Source organism: Erinaceus europaeus, chromosome 13 (genome assembly GCF_950295315.1).
Source record: "Erinaceus europaeus chromosome 13, mEriEur2.1, whole genome shotgun sequence".
NCBI classification, from domain to species: Eukaryota; Metazoa; Chordata; class Mammalia; order Eulipotyphla; family Erinaceidae; genus Erinaceus; species Erinaceus europaeus.
Genome location: NC_080174.1, coordinates 22,923,835 through 22,943,207, shown reverse-complemented (window position 1 = coordinate 22,943,207; position 19,373 = coordinate 22,923,835). Strand labels below are relative to the sequence as shown.

The 19,373-nt window shown below is 40.0% G+C and overlaps 1 protein-coding gene and 1 non-coding gene across 3 annotated transcripts in view; both read right to left on the bottom strand.

Annotated features, from left to right (window-relative positions):
* Window positions 1-19,373, bottom strand: part of BCKDHB (branched chain keto acid dehydrogenase E1 subunit beta) — a 249,587-nt gene that overhangs the window by 212,661 nt on the left and 17,553 nt on the right. For both annotated transcript variants that reach the window (XM_007536686.3, XM_060205427.1), the window contains exons 2-3: window positions 15,038-15,115; window positions 14,135-14,203 (exon numbers count right to left, since the gene is read on the bottom strand). In XM_007536686.3, the coding sequence (XP_007536748.1) occupies window positions 14,135-14,203; window positions 15,038-15,115 (147 nt within the window). The remainder of the gene's footprint in view (window positions 1-14,134; window positions 14,204-15,037; window positions 15,116-19,373) is intronic.
* LOC132532494 (U6 spliceosomal RNA) lies at window positions 5,387-5,493 on the bottom strand. The gene has a single exon (XR_009544448.1). It is a non-coding gene; the product is annotated as a U6 spliceosomal RNA (small nuclear RNA).

The following is a 19,373-nucleotide window of genomic DNA, read 5'->3' as shown; positions in this document are numbered from 1 at the left end:
GATAAATTGAAACACACATGAATCAATGTTATACTCTCTGCCAATGACCTATACATAACCTCACTCTTGAGTCTACATTAGTCCAAGTCTGTCTCCTAAACCCCTGCTGGTGCTCACATTTAATCATTAGTAAAGGCTGCCATTGTCCAGTATAAGATTGAGAAAAACTAGCTTAAGGGCATTACATGCGGGAGTCCGGCGGTAGCGCAGCGGGTTAAGCGCACGTGGCGCAAAGCACAAGGACCAGCTTAAGGATCCCGGTCCAAGCCCCCCGCCCCCAACCTGCAGGAGAGTCACTTCACAGGCGGTGAAGCAGGTCTGCAGGTGTCTACCTTTCTCTCCCCCTCTCTGTCTTCCCCTCCTCTCTCCATTTTTCTCTGTCCTGTCCAACAGCGACATCAATAATAACTACAACAATAAAACAAAAAGGGCAACAAAAGGGAATAAATAATTTTTTTTTAAAAAAAGGGGATTACATGCTTCCAATCTGATGCTTAAAATGTCAAGAAGAATACCTGTTGGCTGCACTAACATTTGCTAATCAAGGGGGGAAAAAAGAGTCAAAGCAACAGCTGTTGCCCCAGAACAACTTAATTTACTAATGAAAAAAATCTCCTTCACAAAATAATCCCAAAAAGAATTATAATTTTTTTAATATTAGGTACTGATAAGTAGTTGTGCCTAACTCCATGAATAATCAAAAACCTTGTACTTTGCCCATTAAAATTCCTCATATATCTCTTGCTTCTTAAGTTTTTAATATTTTGTTTATTTATTAGGAGAAAGACAGAGAAACTGAAAGGGGAAAAGAGAAAAAGAAACAGACAGAAACATACAGACAAAGAGACACCTATAGCAAGCTTTCCCCCTATAGGCGGTCTGAACCTGGGTCCTTGTGCAGAGTAACATTTGAGCTTCATCAAGTTGCCACCACCCAGCCTTCTTGCTTCTTATATTTTTATATAAATGGGTTGTTCATTTACAAACAGTAAGTGAAATATATATTATACAAAAAGCTTAGAACTAGGTTACAGTAAGTTTGAGCTCAAGATGAGATTCCATCACCTGTCACTAGGCAACTTGGAAACATCTAACCTCTCTTTCAATAGCTCTGTGTGTGCCATGAGCACTGCTAAGTCCTTTCCTTCCACGTTACTGACGAGGACTCTGAGGCCCAATGTCAGCCCCAATACTGTCATGCTTGACATGAAAACGTGACTTCACCATATGCCTGTCCTAGTTTTCTTTCCTAACTCCAGTGTATGAAAGTATCTGATTCTATAACTTCTATGATGTTTACATAAGAAAACAAGTACGTGATTATAACCATTTTCCCAAGCCACTGTAACAGGCTGCAGTTGTGGTATAGAGGAATGAATACAGTAATGGGGAAAAAAACATCAAATCTCCTGAAAAGGCAAATGTTTCAGTCTGTGGGCTTCTTCAGCAAGTCCTCTACTAATCCTCTGCTATTTTCTCACTTAAACTTCCTCTACTAAGTCCACCAAAATATATCCCATGATCTGCAGCCTAGCAACATTCCTATCAGGACAAAATGGTACTAAATAGATGTGTATCTTCAGCCTGTCATATCAAAGTCTTGTTGAATAAAACACATAAAAGCAGAGAAAATGACAATAATAAGTACTGGTTTTACATGTGACTTGTAGAATCAGTCTCATTATGTAATAAAGGGATAAGTGAATACACAGCATTCAACTAAAAACCACACACACTCTAAACCTCAGTTCCCTCACACTGCCCCCTCAGATCCCCCCATTTCCCAACATGCCCCCTCATGGTTCCAACTGTTGCTCATGACTACTAGATCTCCATGCCCAGTTGAACTCTCTAGAGTTCAAAGCTGCCAATCAGGATGCAATTTACTGATATAGTTTTACCATTCTGTCTCTTGTCAGTTTCCAAAGCACACACATTATTTTGTTTTTCCAAAGAAGGAGGAAGATGGAGAAATGCAAATTAGACATGCTAAACCCACACTCACTGGGAATGTATGAAATATAAAATAGCTCCATCTTCTTTTTTATTTTGATACTGTTATCTTCAGCTCATGCATTTTCTTTTTACTCTGAACTAACATTCAACTTTAAAGTATTATATCAGTAACCCTCATTCTTCAAATTCTCCCTGCTGTTGGAATTCTGCCTCTGAGCAGTTCCAGAGTATTGGTACAATGCCCATAGGGACACCTCATTTCAAAGTGTAGACTGCCACCTACTGACTATGATTCTTTCCCACTAAACATAACTCTCCCTAGAAAGCTAAAGTCAACCCCTCAAGGAAGATTTGTTGTTGTTGTTCTTGAAATATTTTGTTTGTTTTTATTGCCACCAAGGTCATCACTGGGGCTTACTACCTGCACAACAAATCCAACATTCCTGACTGCTTTTTTCCTTTTTTTATTTGAATTTAATTTTTACTTGATAGAAATTGAGAGGCAAGGGGAAGACAGAGAGACAGAGAGAACTGCAGATCTGCTTCACTACAGGTATGAAGCTTCCCCTGTAGGTGGGGAGTGAGGGGGGGGTCTCAAACCTGGGTCCTCACACATGGGAATGTGTGTGATTAACCAGGTAAGACATTGTCTGTCTGGTCTTTGTTAAGATTTATCTATATATCTGTGACAGAGAGAATATATTACTCTAACATTGCTAAATCATTTGGTGCAAAGCATTCAACCACATTAACTCAGATATATATATATATATGTATATATATATATAGATATAGATATAGATAGATAGATATATTCTCTGAGTTATATATATATATATATATATATATATTCTCTGAGTTATATATATAATATATATATATATATTCTCTTAACCTCAGAAAATACTAAGGTATTAAGTAGGCATGTGTCTGTACAGCTAAAACTTCCACACTTGTACTCAAAGAGACAACGAATTATTTTTCAAAAGGCAAGTAGTTGTTTGATTTTTTAACATAAGTTCAACTTCATCTCATTTCTTTTCACCATTTCCTTCATTCTTCAATCCTTTCTCATTATGGGAATAATGAATTGTTCCTCTGGACCAACGTGGAATTATCCAAAAATTGAACTCAGAGTTCTAAAATCACTACAAAATATATATCATGAAAGTTGTGGACTACAAGCTATGAGAGTTAGTTATTAGTTAAGTCAATCCTTGTCATAAATTGCCATAAGCACACAGATGCCTGTCAAAGTAATGTATGTTTTCTACCTGAATCACTTTATTGTAAGGTTGTTGTTGTCAAGAGGCTAGTTTTACATCTCCCCTACCACCACAGTGCCCTCTCCCTCCACTATAGGACACTGGGTCCTTAAATTCCCTTCAGACTACCCATTTCCCCACATTTTAGTCTATGAATTCACTGAAATGGACCACAGCTCATGAATGTTTAGAATAGAAGTTGTCTTTTGTTGTTTTTGTTTTTGGTTTTTGGTTGTTTTTTTTTTTTTTTTTTGCCTCCAGGATTATTGCTGGGGCTCGGTGCCTGCACCACAAATCCACTGCTCCCGGAGGCCATTTTTCCCCTTTTGTTGCCCTGGTTGTTTTATCATTATTGTGGTTATTATTGTCGTTGTTACTGATGTTGTTGTTGTTGCATAGGGCAGAGAGAAATGGAGAAAGAGGGGGAAGACACCTGCAGACCTGCTTCACCGCCTGTGAAGCGACTCCCCCGCAGGTGGGGAACCTGGGGATCGAACTGGAACTGGAATCCTTATGACGGTCCTTGTGCTTCGCGTGCCACACCACGTACGCTTAACCCACTGCACTACCACCCGACTACGGAATGGAAGTTTTTTAAGTAAAGACTTCTCACCATTTTAACCTTATGATTAAGAAAATTAAAAATAAATAAATAATGAAATTTAAAAGTTTCTACATATTAAAAGCAAACTGCACAAGGATAACAAAAAAAATGAAGAGATGAAAGGCAACTACTGGAAGGTTTCACTCATATGTGGAATCTAGAAATCTGATTTACATAAACTTGCCAAAAAAAAAAAATCCAAACAAAACAAAAGCAAGCAAACTGTAAGATTTGTGAGAACTCTGGTTCTCTGGGAGGAGGGAGGTTGCAGATATGAAAATTTGGTGATAGGTGTGGTGTAGAACTACACATTGCAATCTTACAGTCTTGTAACATACTATTAATAACAAAAAAGTATAAAAAATAAATTTTAAAAAAATAGAATTACCTCTGATCCAGTAATATCACCCTTAGGCATTTATCCAAAGGATGCTAAAACACTGATTTGAAGAGACAGATGCACCCCTATGTTCATAGTAGCATTATTCACAATAGCCAAACAGTGGAAGCAGCCTAAATGCCTATCAATAGACAACTGGCTAAAGGAATTATAGGATATATATTCCATAAACTGTCACTCTGTGATAAAAAATAAAATAAAATAAAATAAAATAAAATAAAATAAAATAAAATAAAATAAAATAAAATAAAGGTGTTATTGCATCTTTTGAAACAAAATGGATGGAACTAGAGGTGATCATATTTAGCAAAATAAATAGATGAAACACAACTACTGGATAGTTTATCTCATGTGTGGAATCTAGAGAACTGATACACATGAACTTGGAGAAAGGAAAAAAAAAAAAAAAAGGAGCAAGCAAACCATTTCTAAGATTTGGGAGAACTATGGTGGTTATCTTTAAAAGGTGGGGCAGACACCAAACTTTGTGGTGGTGTGATGTGGAACTATATACTGTAATCTTACAATCTTGTAACCTACTATTAATTATACATACATGTTTGTTTGGGTTTTTTTTTTTTTTGTAATCACTAATCACTAAGGCACTGTGAGAAAAATCTTTTTTTCTGAGCTAGTAGGTTACTATCTTGGTGAGAAAGCCAAGTGTGAATTCACTCACCAACAATTAAAAAAAAAACAACTTAAAACTGCTCAGATATTTGATGGAGAGGTTATGAAAATGTAGCTTACAAGATGTAACAGATGCAGTGTGAGCAGGGATAAAATAATGCCTGCATTAACTAAGGGGAACAGGAAAAACTTTACAGAGAAACTTTCTGACAGAGAAATAGGTAATCAAATGAGAGAGATTCTATTTGCATGTGTAATGACAGAGGATGGGAAGAAAGCAGGGGGTTAGGGAAAACGTCCAATAATCCAAAATTAATACAAACACAATAACATCAACTAGCTAAAGGCCAGACTCAAAGTCTTTCCTGTACCCTGCCAAGAAATGTGTACTTTAAAATGATTACACTGGCAACAAGCTGATCTAAGGAAAGTACAAAACCATCCAAGCAAAGATAATGAAGGATACAAACCAGCAGAGCACCGAGAACAAAAAGGAGAGGGCATGTTTTGTTGTTTGTTTGTTTGTTTGTTTTTAATAAGGAACGCTTCACTAATTTGCATGCCATCCATGTGCAGGGGCCATGATAATCTTCTCTGTATCATTTCAATTTTAGTATATGTGCTTCCGAAGCGAGCACATGGAGAGGGCATGTTAAAGACAAACTGTGAAGAAGAAAATGGCCAGACTTGACTGAATGCAGGGAATGAGAACGAACAACTATGAAACCATCTCCCCAGACAATAACTTGGGTCTCCTGCAGGTCAGATGTCAGGCTCAGGCAAAGAATAGTAAAGTCATGGGCCCTTTGGTATATACCTAAAATAGACCTAAAATAGACCTCTTAGCTATTTCCAAAACAGAGACCTCAAATCTTCATCTGCACTATTCCAGCCTCTGGGTTCATGATTGGTCAACAATTTGTTCTGCTTTATATCTTAACTCTTTTTCAGTCACCAGGTTCCAGATGCTACCATGATGCCAACCGGACTTCCCTGGGCAGATGACCCCACCAATGTGTCCTGGAGCCCTGCCTCCCCAGAGCCCTGCCTCCCCAGAGCCCTGCCCCACTAGGGAAAGAGAGAAACACGCTGGGAGTATGGAATTGACCTGCCAACACCCATGTTCAGCAGGGAGGCAATTACAGATGCCAGACCTTCCACCTTCTGTACCCCAGAATGATCCTGGGTCCATACTCCCAGAGGGATAAAGAACAGGAAATTTTTCAAGGGAGGGGATTGGATACAGAGTTCTGGTGGTGGGAATTGTGTGGAACTGTACCCCTCTTATCCTATGGTCTTGTCAATATTTCCATTTTATACAATTTTTTTAATATTGATTTATTTATTCCCCTTTGTTACCCTTATTTTTTTATTGTTGTATTTATTATTGTTGTTGTTATTGATGTCACCATTGTTGGATAGGACAGAGAGAAATGGAGCAAGGAGGGGAAGACAGAGAGGGGGAGAAAAAGAGAGACACCTGCATACCTGCTTCACAGTTTGTGAAGCGACTCCCCTGCAGGTGGGGAGCCGGAGGCTCGAACCGGGAATATTCCTGTTTTATAAATAAAAATTTAAAATAAAAAAAGACCAAAACAATAAAAAAGAGAGAAAAAACAAAAGAGAGAAGGATCTCCTCCATTTCTGGCTTAGGTAACTGAATGGATGTTGGTCTGGTCACCAAGACAAGGTATATATCCACGGGAAAGGGATGGGGTGGAGGTGCTCTGGTGTACGATTGTGGGAAAGCACCTGGGTTGGGGGAGAGAGTGTCTTGCAGAACCTACTACAAAGAGATGAGAGGTTGTAGCTATGTGTCGACAACTATGTTGGAAACCAACAGACCCTCCACCCCCTTCCAAAAAAGTAAAAAAGAAAGGAGAAGGGAAATATATCAAGGTTCTGGGGGAGGCTAGGAGAAGTGTAGGAGAAGTGTATAGGACTTGCATGCCAGTGGCCCCAGGTTAAATATCCACCTCCACCAAGAACTGAGCAATGCTCTGGTTAAAAAAAAAAATGTCACTAGAGAGAGGCAAGGCCTTGCTGAGTAGACATAATCAATTCCATTTTGGAAATGTAGAGTAGGAAGCAACTGGAACAGAGATGATCACGTGCAGTGTGCAGTGGTATCCTGAAGTATGCGGATCCATGGATGAAAACCTGGGGAGACAACCAGCAGAAGACTCACCAGCTAAAACAGACACATGGCCTGTTACCACACGGGTTCAAGTGACAGAACAGTGAAAGAACAGTGAAAGTCTAGAGACTGCTGGGCAGCATAACCACACCACATGTGCTAAAGTTACAGAAGTGTAATTTGACCTGGGCTTCTGGCGCCACATGTAAGGAGCTTGAAAGTCATAAGAAGGGAAAACCTGACTAGACTGAAAAAAAATCAACTGCTTTTCTCAGATCCATGGGAGAAGAAAAGACAAAGAGAAAACTGTCTAAGAGACAGAAGAGTACAGGTGTGCTCTCCTCTTACTGGTACAGAAACCCACAAATGGAAACCACTACAGGAGGCAATTAACAAGTAACTGTAACTGATGAATTCCTGGAAGTTTAGTGCAACCTTTAAAACTACAGGGGTAAATCTCATTAACTGTTGCAACTTACAGGTGGTACTTAGAAAGCAAGGCAAGAAGGGTCAGGCCATGGCACACCAGGTGGAACACAAAGGTTACTATGGACAAGAACTCCCTTCATAAATAATGAATCTCTCTCTCTCTCTCTCTCTCTCAACCTCCTCTTTCATTTCTCCCTGTCCTATCAAATAAAAGAAATTTAAAAAGAAAAAATGGCTGGGGAGAGTGGTAGATTTTTTTTTTTTGCAGCCTCAGAAATAACCATAGTGACAAAAAATAATGATGATGTAAAATAAAAAGAATCAAAATAGGAAAATGGATACACAGGATGAAACTTAAGACTGGCTGAGTGTATTGCAGCAAAACAAAAGACTGGAGACTCTGGAGATGGAGGGAGGCAGAGAGGGAGGTAGATAACCAGGACACTGTAGTGAAGAGAGATTTGTGTTGGTGCTAAGACTGGTATGCAGACAGCTATCATGGGGAGACATGAGAGGCAGTATTCATATATTAACAACCATCCAGTATACCATTATTTCTCCAATAAAATTATTTGGAAAAGAATAATCTTATGAGGTCACAGTCTTGTGAGGTTTCATCTTCAGAAATTCAACCAAGTTCCCACCATAAACATGAAAGGAAAATCCCCCTCATGCTGCCAACAAAGCAAGCAGACAAAGAGTACATTTCTTTCTTGAGAACATCTGGCCTCCTGTGAAGTTAGTGGGCCGGAGTTTAACCTGTTGGAGTTAGCAAGTCTCACTGACCTGGGTGAAAGGAAGTAAATACCCAACTCTAGACAACATGCAATCATTGTATCCCAATTGAGAAGAACTCTAAAACTGAAAAACACATGTGAAGTTCACAGTCCAGAGACCCAGAGATGCAAGCTCACTAGAAGGCTGAACCCTGGTCACAGGACAAGAGATGCTTCTCACCACCACCTGACTGCAGGCCTATTCACAACAGCCTCTTTTACTCAGTGCATCATGGGTAGGTATCAAGAAAAAGTCACAAGGTATACCAAACACAAAGAATAAAAAGACAGGGCAGGCAGCAGAATCAGTCATGATTAGGATGTAGGAAGTTGACAGGTTGATCCATCCTCCCAGCCTGCCTCTCTCTTTCCCTAGTGGGTCAGGGTTCTGGGGAATCGGAGCTCCAGGAACATTGGTGGGGTTGTCTGTCCAAGGAATTCTGGTTGGCATCATGCTAGCCTCTCTTCCTTTCTATCTCCCTCTCCTCCTCAATTTCCCTCTGTCTCTATCCAATAATAAATAAATAAAACTTTTTTTAAAAAAATGTAAAGAATAAGTCATTTTTTTAAAAAAGAAAAGAAAAACAGAGAAATTTATCCAATATTTGACTGGATACCCTTAATGACAGGTAATAACAGAAACAAACGTAGCAGAATTCTGAGGTATAAGCAATAGAATTGAAATCAGCTAAGGCAGGCAGCAATGAGATACCAAAGTAGTCCCCAAACCCCTAGACAACCAATTTTTGACAAGGAAGCCCAAAATATCTCACCCAGTCAGTGCATGAAAGGGCTTTTGCCTCTCCCAGTGGACAAATGAACATTGGAAACGCACTTTGCTGAGCAAGAGGCAGTCAGAGCATGGAGTAAGATACTTAGCACTCATGTACAGTCCTTTAGCTCTGTTTTTCAGGAACACACAGAATTGTACGTGAACTTTGTGGACAGATTAAAAGTAGCAATAGGTAGACAAACATAATAAAGAAGAAGTCAAAATTCTAACTAAGTGATTAGCCTATGACACCAAGATTGTAAAGGAATTCTTGGGTCACTTAAAGATTAAGGTTTAAATATTGCTCAGATTATAAAAGCATGTACAGAGGTACAGACTCAAACCCATAAAACACATGTTATGGTTGCGCTCAACCTGGCCACGTATGTGGCAGGCTCAATACAGCCCATGCAAAACAAGGCTTGTTTGAAATGTAAATACAAAGGTCATTTGCAGAAAGACTGCAAGGTGAATCTCAATTTAATTATAGGGTACCTGGAGATGACATATAGTTAAAACTTCCCTTAACCAAATGCTCACTCTGTAAAAGAGCCTTTCATTGGGCAGTCCATTGTATACCCAGAGCTTAACACAGGAGGTAATTCTCTGCCAGAAAACAAAAGGGGGGCCCTGGCCCTCTGCCCCTCAAAGCAAAGAGAACTACTAGACAGCTCTGAAGGACAGCCACTTACTATAGGCATGAACCATAACAGGTAACCTCACTGTGTCCCTATGTCATAAACCTTCCAGTTCCTCTACTGGGACATGATTTATTTGAATAGTGGTTTATGTATGTATATATTCACTCAAATCTATCTTAGATGTATTTACTCAAATTTATCCTAGAAGCCAATATTAACTGTGGAATGCTATTATACACTCCTATGCCTTTTAACTTAAAGAGATAAAACAGAAATTGTACCTACCACTGTTTGGGGTCTTCTCCCCAAAGGTTTTTTTTTTTTTTTACATTTATTTATTTTCCCTGTTATAGCCCTTTTTTGTTGTTGTTGTTATTACTGATGTCGTTGTTGTTGGATAGGATAGAGAGAAATGGAGAGGGGAGGGGAAGACAGAGAGGGGGAGAGAAAGATACCTGCAGACCTGCTTCACCACCTGTGGAGCAACTGCTCTGCAGGTGGAGAGCCGGGGACTTGAACTGGGATCCTTCTGCAGATCCTTGTGCTTAGTGCCACGTGCGCTTAACCCGCTGCGCTACTGCCTAACTCCCTCCCCAAAGGTTTTACTGATGTTTTACTATGGTGCCCTAGTTAACATCTCTAAGTATTCAAGTGCATTCTGGATTAAGAAAACTGACCATAGAGGACAAATTAAAATTTTATCATTTGTCCCATGGCACCTGGGCTGCACAATTCATCCCTATACCCTATTTACAAAGACCATCAATGATCCTCCGAGGGCTGATGATTCATATGGAATAGCAGTGTGTACTACTTTGAATTTGCCTATTAATTCTCCTTCCTTTTTTTCACCAAGGTGATAAGCTCAGTTAAATGATTCTCTGGTACAAGCATGAGCCATTATTCATTTTGTTTGTTTTGCTTGTTTGTTTTTCCCTTTTGTTGCCCTTGTTGTTTTATTGTTGTTGTAGTTATTGTTGTCGTTATTGTTGTCATCGTTGTTGGATAAGACAGAGAGAAATGGAGAGAGGAGAGGAAAACAGAGAGGGGGAGAGAAAGAGAGACACCTGCAGACCTGCTTCACTGCCTGTGAAGTGACTCCCCTGCAGGTCCTAGGGAGCTAAGGGCTCGAACCGGGATCCTTACACTGGTCCTTGGGCTTCGCGCAACCTGCTGTTAACCCGCACTGTGCTACTGCCCAACTCCCCGAGACATTATTCTTTAATGCCTAGACTGACAAGCTATCATTCATGACTCCTCCTCCCTTTATGGGTGTTTATCTCAGAAGACTTTCTATCAGTGAATTCTGGGAAATGGATGTTTCACACATCCCTCAGTACGGTAAATTAAAATGTGTTCCTATCTTTGTGGACACTGAAAATTAAAGACTTGATAGGGGGCATGGCTGCTTGGTGCCAGTTTAAGACAATCAAGGTTTATTACATGGCAGTACAGCAGTATATATGGAATGGTATATTTTAGGTACAGCAAGATAGGCAACTATCAGCAGGGCTAAGAGTAGGCTAGGCCAGTGAATCTATAAATTAGTTAAAGATATTCCTTATAATATCAGAAAGACAATGGCCTGCATATCTAGATTATGGTTTATTTCTTCTAAGCATGAAATTGGCATGGCTTACTATTCTACTTGATGAGCAATTGTGGAACACTGTAATTCATCCTTAAATGAATGATTCTCAAACAGAAATAGGAGCATACAGAGAGCCATATATATATAGAGAGAGATATATAGATATATGTATGTATGTATATATTTTAATTTTCCCTTTTGTTGCCCTTGTTGTTTTATCATTGTTGTGGTTATTATTATTGTTGTTATTGATGTCATTGTTGGATAGGACAGAAAGAAATGGAGAGAGGAGGGGAAGACAGAGAGGGGGAGAGAAAGATAGACACCTACAGACCTGCTTCACCACCTGTGAAGCGACTCCCCTACAGGTGGGAAGGCGGGGGCTCAAACCGGGATCCTTACGCCGGTCCTCACGCTTCATGTCACCTGCGCTTAACCCACTGTGCTATCGTCTGACTCCCAAGCCTTATAAATTTTAAATTTTTTGTACTGTATAATTCTAATCAGACAGCTGTTCAACGTTACTTTTCTTCACTGAGCTTCTATTCTCTCTCTAGCAGATGCCTCGTCATCTGTCTAGCCTCTTTGTGACTAAAGTCAATACAATTACTAACTTTAAGACGTAGGGTGTGTTGGTTTTCAGTTTGTCATTCACAGGTCTTGTTTGGGCCCATTCCAAGCAGGTTTAAACCTTTCATTTGCAAACTCCTCACAAGAACACTATGAGTTGAAGCCTGTAGCATTCCAACACCCTAGGTACACCATGATCCCCCACCCAGAAACTACTTGAACTCTGAGCTACCTCTGTTAGTCTCTAATCTGAATTTCCAATAAGTTTTAGGTAGTCACAGGTTAGACACAGATACCAGACCAAAAGGTCTTTAGGCTAACAGGTCTTTATCTGATACCCAGTTATTGTGACTGCACTTTGGGGGACAAAGTCAGAGCTTGCAGAGGGAACCCTAGAAGCCTAGAATTTCTTATACTGATACAGACTCTGAGCATCTTGTCCATGTTTATATTAAGAAATGGAGAATTGGGATGGAATATGGAATTCTGGTGGTGGGAACTGTGTGGAGTTGTACCCCTCTTATCCTATGTTTTTTGTCAGTGTTTCCTTTTTATAAATAAAAAATTTTTTAAAAGTGGGGAATTTTTGACACAGCATAGACTTTGGGTCATAATTAGCATATGGCTGGGGCTGGTGAATGTAATTAACATATGGCTAATGTCATCCTATGGGGCTTAGTATGAACTCACACAAATCCACAAGGGACTGTGGGTGTGTCATAACTGACTTAAGCATGCCCCAGGAGGAAGTAGCTCTCTGTTCCTGAACTCTCATCTTCTGGCTCCCTGCTTTCCTACACACTCATGGTGCCCCCCATGGCTACTCCTGCCTAGACTAGTACACATGTAGCTGAAATCTGATAACTAATTTATGGATTCACTGGCCCAGCCTAGACATATTCCAGCTGATAATTGCCTATCTTCCTGTACCTAAAATATACCATCCCATATTGCTGTACTGCCATGTAATAAACCTTGATTGTCTTAAACTGGCACCAAGCAGCCATGCCCCCATGAAGTCTTTTATTTTTGAGTTACAATAGGATACTACTCAGCTATTGAAAGGATGAAGTCATCTTCTCTGCTTCATCTTGAATGGAACTTGAAAAAAATTATCTTATAGAGATATGCCAAAAAGAGGACAAATACTAGATGATCTCATTCAATGCCCATGTTCTGTGTGGAAGCAACAACAGAAGCCAGACCTTCCACTTTGTGCACCCAATAATGATCCTGGGTCCATACACCCAGGGATAAAGAATAGGAACGTTATCAAGGGAGGGAAGGGTATAGGGAGTTCTGATGGTGAAAATTGTATGCAAATGTACCTCTTATCCTGTGGTCTTATCAGTATTTCCAGTTTATAAATAAAAATTATTTACAAATAATAAGAAAAAAAGAAAGAGCAAAAGGGGAAAACACAAAGTGAAATTCAGACTGGGTGTGGTGTACTACAGCAAAGCAAAGGATTTTGTGGGAGAAAAGGAAAGGAGATGATGAAGAGGTCATCAGGGTCCTGATACATGATGGCGGAAATGAACCTGAGCTGGAGGTAAGCATGTTTTACAGACATCTATTTTGGAGGAATGAGAAATTGTACCCATGTGTCAACAATTGTACTATAAACCACTAACACCAATAAGATTATTTTCTTAAAGAGGGGGAGGGACACTCAGTTGAGCACATAGGTTATCACGAACAAGAATTTGAGATTGGGGCCAGATGGTGGTGCACATATCACAATGCACAAGGACCCAGGTTTGAGTCCCCGACCCCCACCTGCAGAGGGAAAGCTTCACAAGTGGTGAAGCAGGGCTGCAGGTGTCTCTGTCTCTCCCCCTCTCTATCACCCTCTTCTGTCTCAATTTCTGGCTGTCTCTATCCAATAAATAAAGATAATACCAAAAACATAAAAATTAAATATATAGATATATTTTTTAAAAAGAATTTGTGATCACTTGCAGGGGGAGCACTGAGCCAGTGCTGCGGGTGGTCTCTCTGTCTCTCTCCCCACCTCCGCTCTCCCTTCAGTTTCTCTCTGTCCTATCGAATAAAACAAATAAAGTTCCCATATTAAAAAAAAATGAGAAGAGAGATCTACTTGACATATGAATGACATGGCAATAAGTTTATGAAGATAATTTTGAAATCTATGTGTATTGTATGAATTAAGTCAAAAGGATGCTGAGTTGAAACAAATTTTAAAAATCTATGCCATGAGATTTCTATAAGTGACTAGGGGAATGATGAAGAACTCACCAACAGAATAAGTTTATGACAAACCATTTAAAAAGTAGAATTAATATTTTCAAGATCATTCAATGCAAGTTCAACAGGATCACTATTCAAAGACATTAACTTACCATATTTGTCTCGCAAACCAACAGTGCATCTAAAGACTCCACCAAAGGCAACATCTTCACCAAATACAACTAAAAAGCAAGCACACATCATTGGATCATATGACATTAGCATATGATATCGGCAGTGAGAAATAAACATTTACACTTTGAATCAGAAAAAGAAATGGACTCTATATCTCAACTAAAGTTTCTCAATCTTGGAATTATTACTATGTTGGTCTGGTCACTTCTATTATTGCAGTTACCTGTCTTGTGCACTGTAGGCAGAAGGAGTGTCACATTGGAGGTGGGACTGGTGTACAGACACCTATAATGGGAAGATGAGAAGTTGTCCCAATATGTCAACAGCTGTCCTGTAAATCACTTTTCTCCAATAAAATAATAGAAATATAATAATAAATACCTACAGTATGTTAAATGTGTTTATATGAAGGGAAAGTCCATCAGATTTAAAAAACATACAGCAGGTCACCTATTTCTATACTATAAATTTGATAAGAGCACTACTAGTTCTTGTATAACATTTCCAAAACAAAACTATTGCAGACTGAGTGGCAATGAAAAGAAGAACACAAAAATTAAATCTTGATTTTTATAGATTATTTAAACAAAGTGATAGTTCTCTCTCTTTTATCTTTTTTTTTCTAGATTCTAGAGAAGTAGAAGCACATGGTAAGTATTAAGCTAGTGGCTTAATATCAAGACCACACATACTATTAAAGGAAAGTTGATGTAATGAAGTTAATCTGCATGAGAACTAATTTGTAATGCAAGGATTTTAAAAGCATTAATATCATAATGTGTTTGCAACCATTTGAACAGATCTTTGAAACTTAAAGGTACATCTTAGATTAAGCATGGAATTCTAGACGGCTACCATAATCAAACACAAGGAAAGTTTACCTGCAGTAGGATCTCTGGCCAATGAGTTATCTAAGGCACTTGTGACTGCCTGGAAAAGATTCATTTTCTGAGTCTGCCCTGTAGGGGGAAAAAACAAATTAATATCTCAACAGTATAAGATACATGAAAAGTACCCAATCTCTTAACAACAACGTGATGAAAATGAAGGTAGAGGGCTGATGAAATAGTTCACCCCACAGTGTGCTGCTTTGCCATGTACGGCGCCTAGGTCTGGGCCTAGGTCCCAAGGCACTAAAGGGAGCTTCAGTTGTGTGATCCTTTTCACTCTCTCTGCCTTCTCTGTCTCTATCTAAAAAAATTAAAAAGAAATAAGGAAATACTTACAAAACAAGTAAAATTGAGGCAAAGAGGAAAATATAGAGGCCCAAGAGACGGTGCAGCAGGTAAGGTGCCTGGCCTAGAACATGAGGTTCAGAGTTCGATCTCCAGCATCACATGTGCCAGAGTGATGCTCTAGTTCTCTCTCTCTCTCTCATGCTCTCCCTCTCCCTCCCCCCCTCCACCGACACACACACTAATAAAAATCTTTTTTATAAAAAAGACAGGAAGGGGGAGCCGGGCGTAGCTCAGCAGGTTAAGCGCAGGTGGCGCAAAGCACAAAGATCGGCATAAGGATCCCGGTTCGAGCCCCTGGCTCCCCACCTGAAGGGGAGTCGCTTCACAGGTGGTGAAGCAGGTCTACAGGTGTCTGTCTTTCTCTCCCCCTCTCTGTCTTCCCCTCCTCTCTCCATTTCTCTCTGTCCTATCCAACAACAATGACAGCAATAACAACAACAACGATAAACAACAAGGCAACAAAAGGGAAAATAAATAAATAAATAAATGTAAAAAAATTATTTAAAAAAAGACAGGAAGGTATAAAATATACTATGTGAATTACAATAATCCTGGTTCTAGACACAAATGTATACAAGACTTCAAGATACTTACTGATGAAGCAGAAACTATGCCGAATGAACAACTTAGAAACAAGTGTGAAAAAAGGGAGAAAGAATAGAATCAAGTCTATGGCAAGACAGCTCAGTTGGAGAGGGTTACACTGAAGAATAGAATCAAGTAGTCAAATGTGGGCAATGAATTATAACCAGACAAAGTCAGAAAAGAGAAATCAGTCAGAAGTGAGAGTGGCCTCTGTTGTGGATTAGGTTAGCAAATACTTGTGAACAAGCATGTAAAGTATTCTCATTGGAGCAAGTGGGCCATATAATAAGGTTTAAAAATAAGTCTTAGGTCATTTGCTTTTTTGTTACCAAGTTTGGTGAGCTTTTTATATTTTTGGTTATCAGCCTCTTGTCTGATAGAAGGCATGTAAACATCTTCTCCCGTTCTGTGAGGAGTCTCTTTGTTTGGGTGATAGTTTCTTTTGCTGTTCAGAATTCTGCTTTTCAATCTGATGTAGTCCCATTGGTTTATTATCTTGTTGTTGTTGTTTGCCTCCAGGGTTATCACTGGGACTTGGTACCTACACTATGAATCCACTGCTCCCGGAGGCTATTTCTTCCCTATTTCTTGCCCTTGTTGTTTATTGTTGTTGTTGTTATTGCTGTCATTGTTGTTGGATAGGACAGAGAGAAATCAAGAGAGGAGGGGAAGACAGAGAAGGGGGAAATAAAGATAGACACCTGCAGACCTGCTTCACCACCTGTGAAGTGACCCACCCCCATGCTGGTGGGGAGCCCAGGAATCAAACCGGGATCTTTGCACCGGTCCTTGGCTTAGTGCCATGTGTGCTAATCCTGCTGCACCACCGCCCAGTCCCCTGTTTTCATTTTAGTCTTTCTTACAATTGGGTCTGTATCAGGTGTGAGGACAATCTGGCTGTGATATCTGTCTCCCCATTAATTGCCAGGGTTGAATTGGCTGATCTGGCTGGCCAGGCAGGTGTCCCCACCCTCCCTCACCACTCTATGTGTGTCCTTCCGAAAGCTGTGTGCTCAGGATGGCCTTCCATGAACAGAGACTGACCCATCTTCAGTGGAGGGTAAACAAGTAGCTAACTGCGCTCTCCTGCTAAAACCTCCAAACAATTGGGTCTGTATCCTCAAAGATGCCCTTGAGATTTAGATGGCAAAGTGGTCCACCACCATTTTCCTCTAACTCTTTGATAGTTCCTTGTCTAACATCCAAGTTCTTAATTTACTTGGAGTTTATTTTTGTTTTTGGTGAGATAAAGTGGTTCAGTTTCATTCTACATGTTTCAACACAATTTTCCCAGCATTATTTATTGAAGAGACCCTTCTTCCATTTAATGGTTTGTGCCCACTTATCAAAAATTACTATAGTCATGGGCCCATTGGAATATAACTAAAAGAGGCCTACTAGCCATCTTCAAAACGGAGACCCCAAGTCTTCAGCTGCACTATTCCAACCTTTAGGTTCATGATTAGTCAACAATTTGTTTGGCTTAATATCTTAACTCTTCTTTCAGCCACCAGGTTCCAGATGCTAACATGATGCCAACTGGACTTCCCTGGGCAGACGACCCCACAAATATGTTCTGGAGCCCTGCTTCCCCAGAGCCCCGCCCCACTAGGGAAACAGAGAGACAGGCTGGGAGTATGGATCAACCTGTCAACATCCATGTTCAGTGGGGAAGCAATTACAAAAGCCAGACCTTCCATCTTCTGCACCCCATAATGACCCTGGGTCCATACTCCCAGAGGGATAAAGAAAAGGAAGGCTATCAGGGGAGGGGGCAGGATACAGAATTCTGGTGGTGAGAACTGTGTGGAGTTGTACCCCTCTTATCCTATGGTTTTTGTCATGTTTCCTTTTTAAAAAATTTTTAAAAAATAGATGTTCATAGGTGTAAAATAATAGTGGTGGAAATTGCCCCCACGCTCAAAGGAAGGCTGAGTCAAAAAACTCTGCCACTACAGGAAGACTGGTCCTGAAATGAGTATAGCTAAAATGTTCCTAGATATGACCACAGAATAGGACCTCAGACCAAAAGGAGTGCAGAGGCTACACAGGTTCCTGTGCTAACAATGAACAGACATGTGCCCTGGGTCAGATCAATGGGGTTAACAGTTAAAGGTATTTATACACTTTTCCCATATTTGGGAGCTACTCTCTTCCCTAATCCAGCTTTCTGGTTCTATTCCCAACTCTGACATAATCCTCCCAGACAATAATTCTAGCCCACTGGCATGTTAACTGCCTGGCCCAGGCAAAAATTAATAAAGTCACCGGCCCATCAGAATATAGCTAAATTAGACTTTCTAGCTTCTTCCAACATGAAGACCCCAAATCTCATCTGCTATACTTTTACCTTTAGGTTCCTTATTTTAAACAATCTGTTCTGTTCTATGCCTTAATGTTTTTCAGCCAGCAAGTGGCAGATATTACCATGATGCCAACCTGACTTCCCTGGGCGGGCAAACTCACGAATGTGTCCTGAAACCCTATCTCCCCAGATCCCTATCCCACTAGGGAAAGATAGAAACAGGCTGAAAATCAACTTGTCAACACCCATATCCAGTGGAGAAGCAATTACAAAAGCCAGACCTTCCACCTTCTGCACCCCATAAATAGATCTTTGGTCCATACTCCCAGAGAGATAAAGAGTAGGGAACCTTCCAATGGAGGGGATGGGATGTAGAACTCTGGTGGTGAGACTTGTATGGAATTGTACCCCACTTACTGCACGATCTTGTTAATCATTATTAAATCACTAATAAATTAAATTAAAAAGTAATAATATGTCATAGTATCCAGAATCACTGGTGATTGGAGAATACTACAACCTTGTGCCTAAACACATCCGGCTTGGTTTTTCTAAAAGTCAACTTCCCCCAAGAGAACTATTGGGAGAGTTGGTGGAATTGCACGTGCTGAGTTCCAAAAACAGTGATTGGTACAGAAGATAATGAATAAATATTTGACATTCATTGTTAGATTCTGGACTTTGTCCATCTTCTTCATTGGCAGTATCCTGAGGAGTATAAAGCTTTACTTGGCAAAGTTTCAAATGTTGGAATTAGAAAAATCATGACTTTGAAATGACTCTGGATGAAAACTCAGTGCACCTTGTATCCAAGCATCCCAGAAATTTCAGTCAACTCTTCCTCCTCAAAATCACAACTCAGAACAGAGAAAAACTTCTTTCTGAATCTCCTCATCTAATCTTTACTCTAAACCATGCTGGCATGCAATCCCTTGGGTATGTCCTATTTACCTTACTAATGTCAATAAATGTTCATAAAGTCAACACCTAATCCCCAGGATAAATCACACTGACCATGAGATGCACTGTTCACCTTTTCCTGGAGCTCCATCTTCTTCCCAAGTCTGTTCTGTATCCACGGTAGGGTCT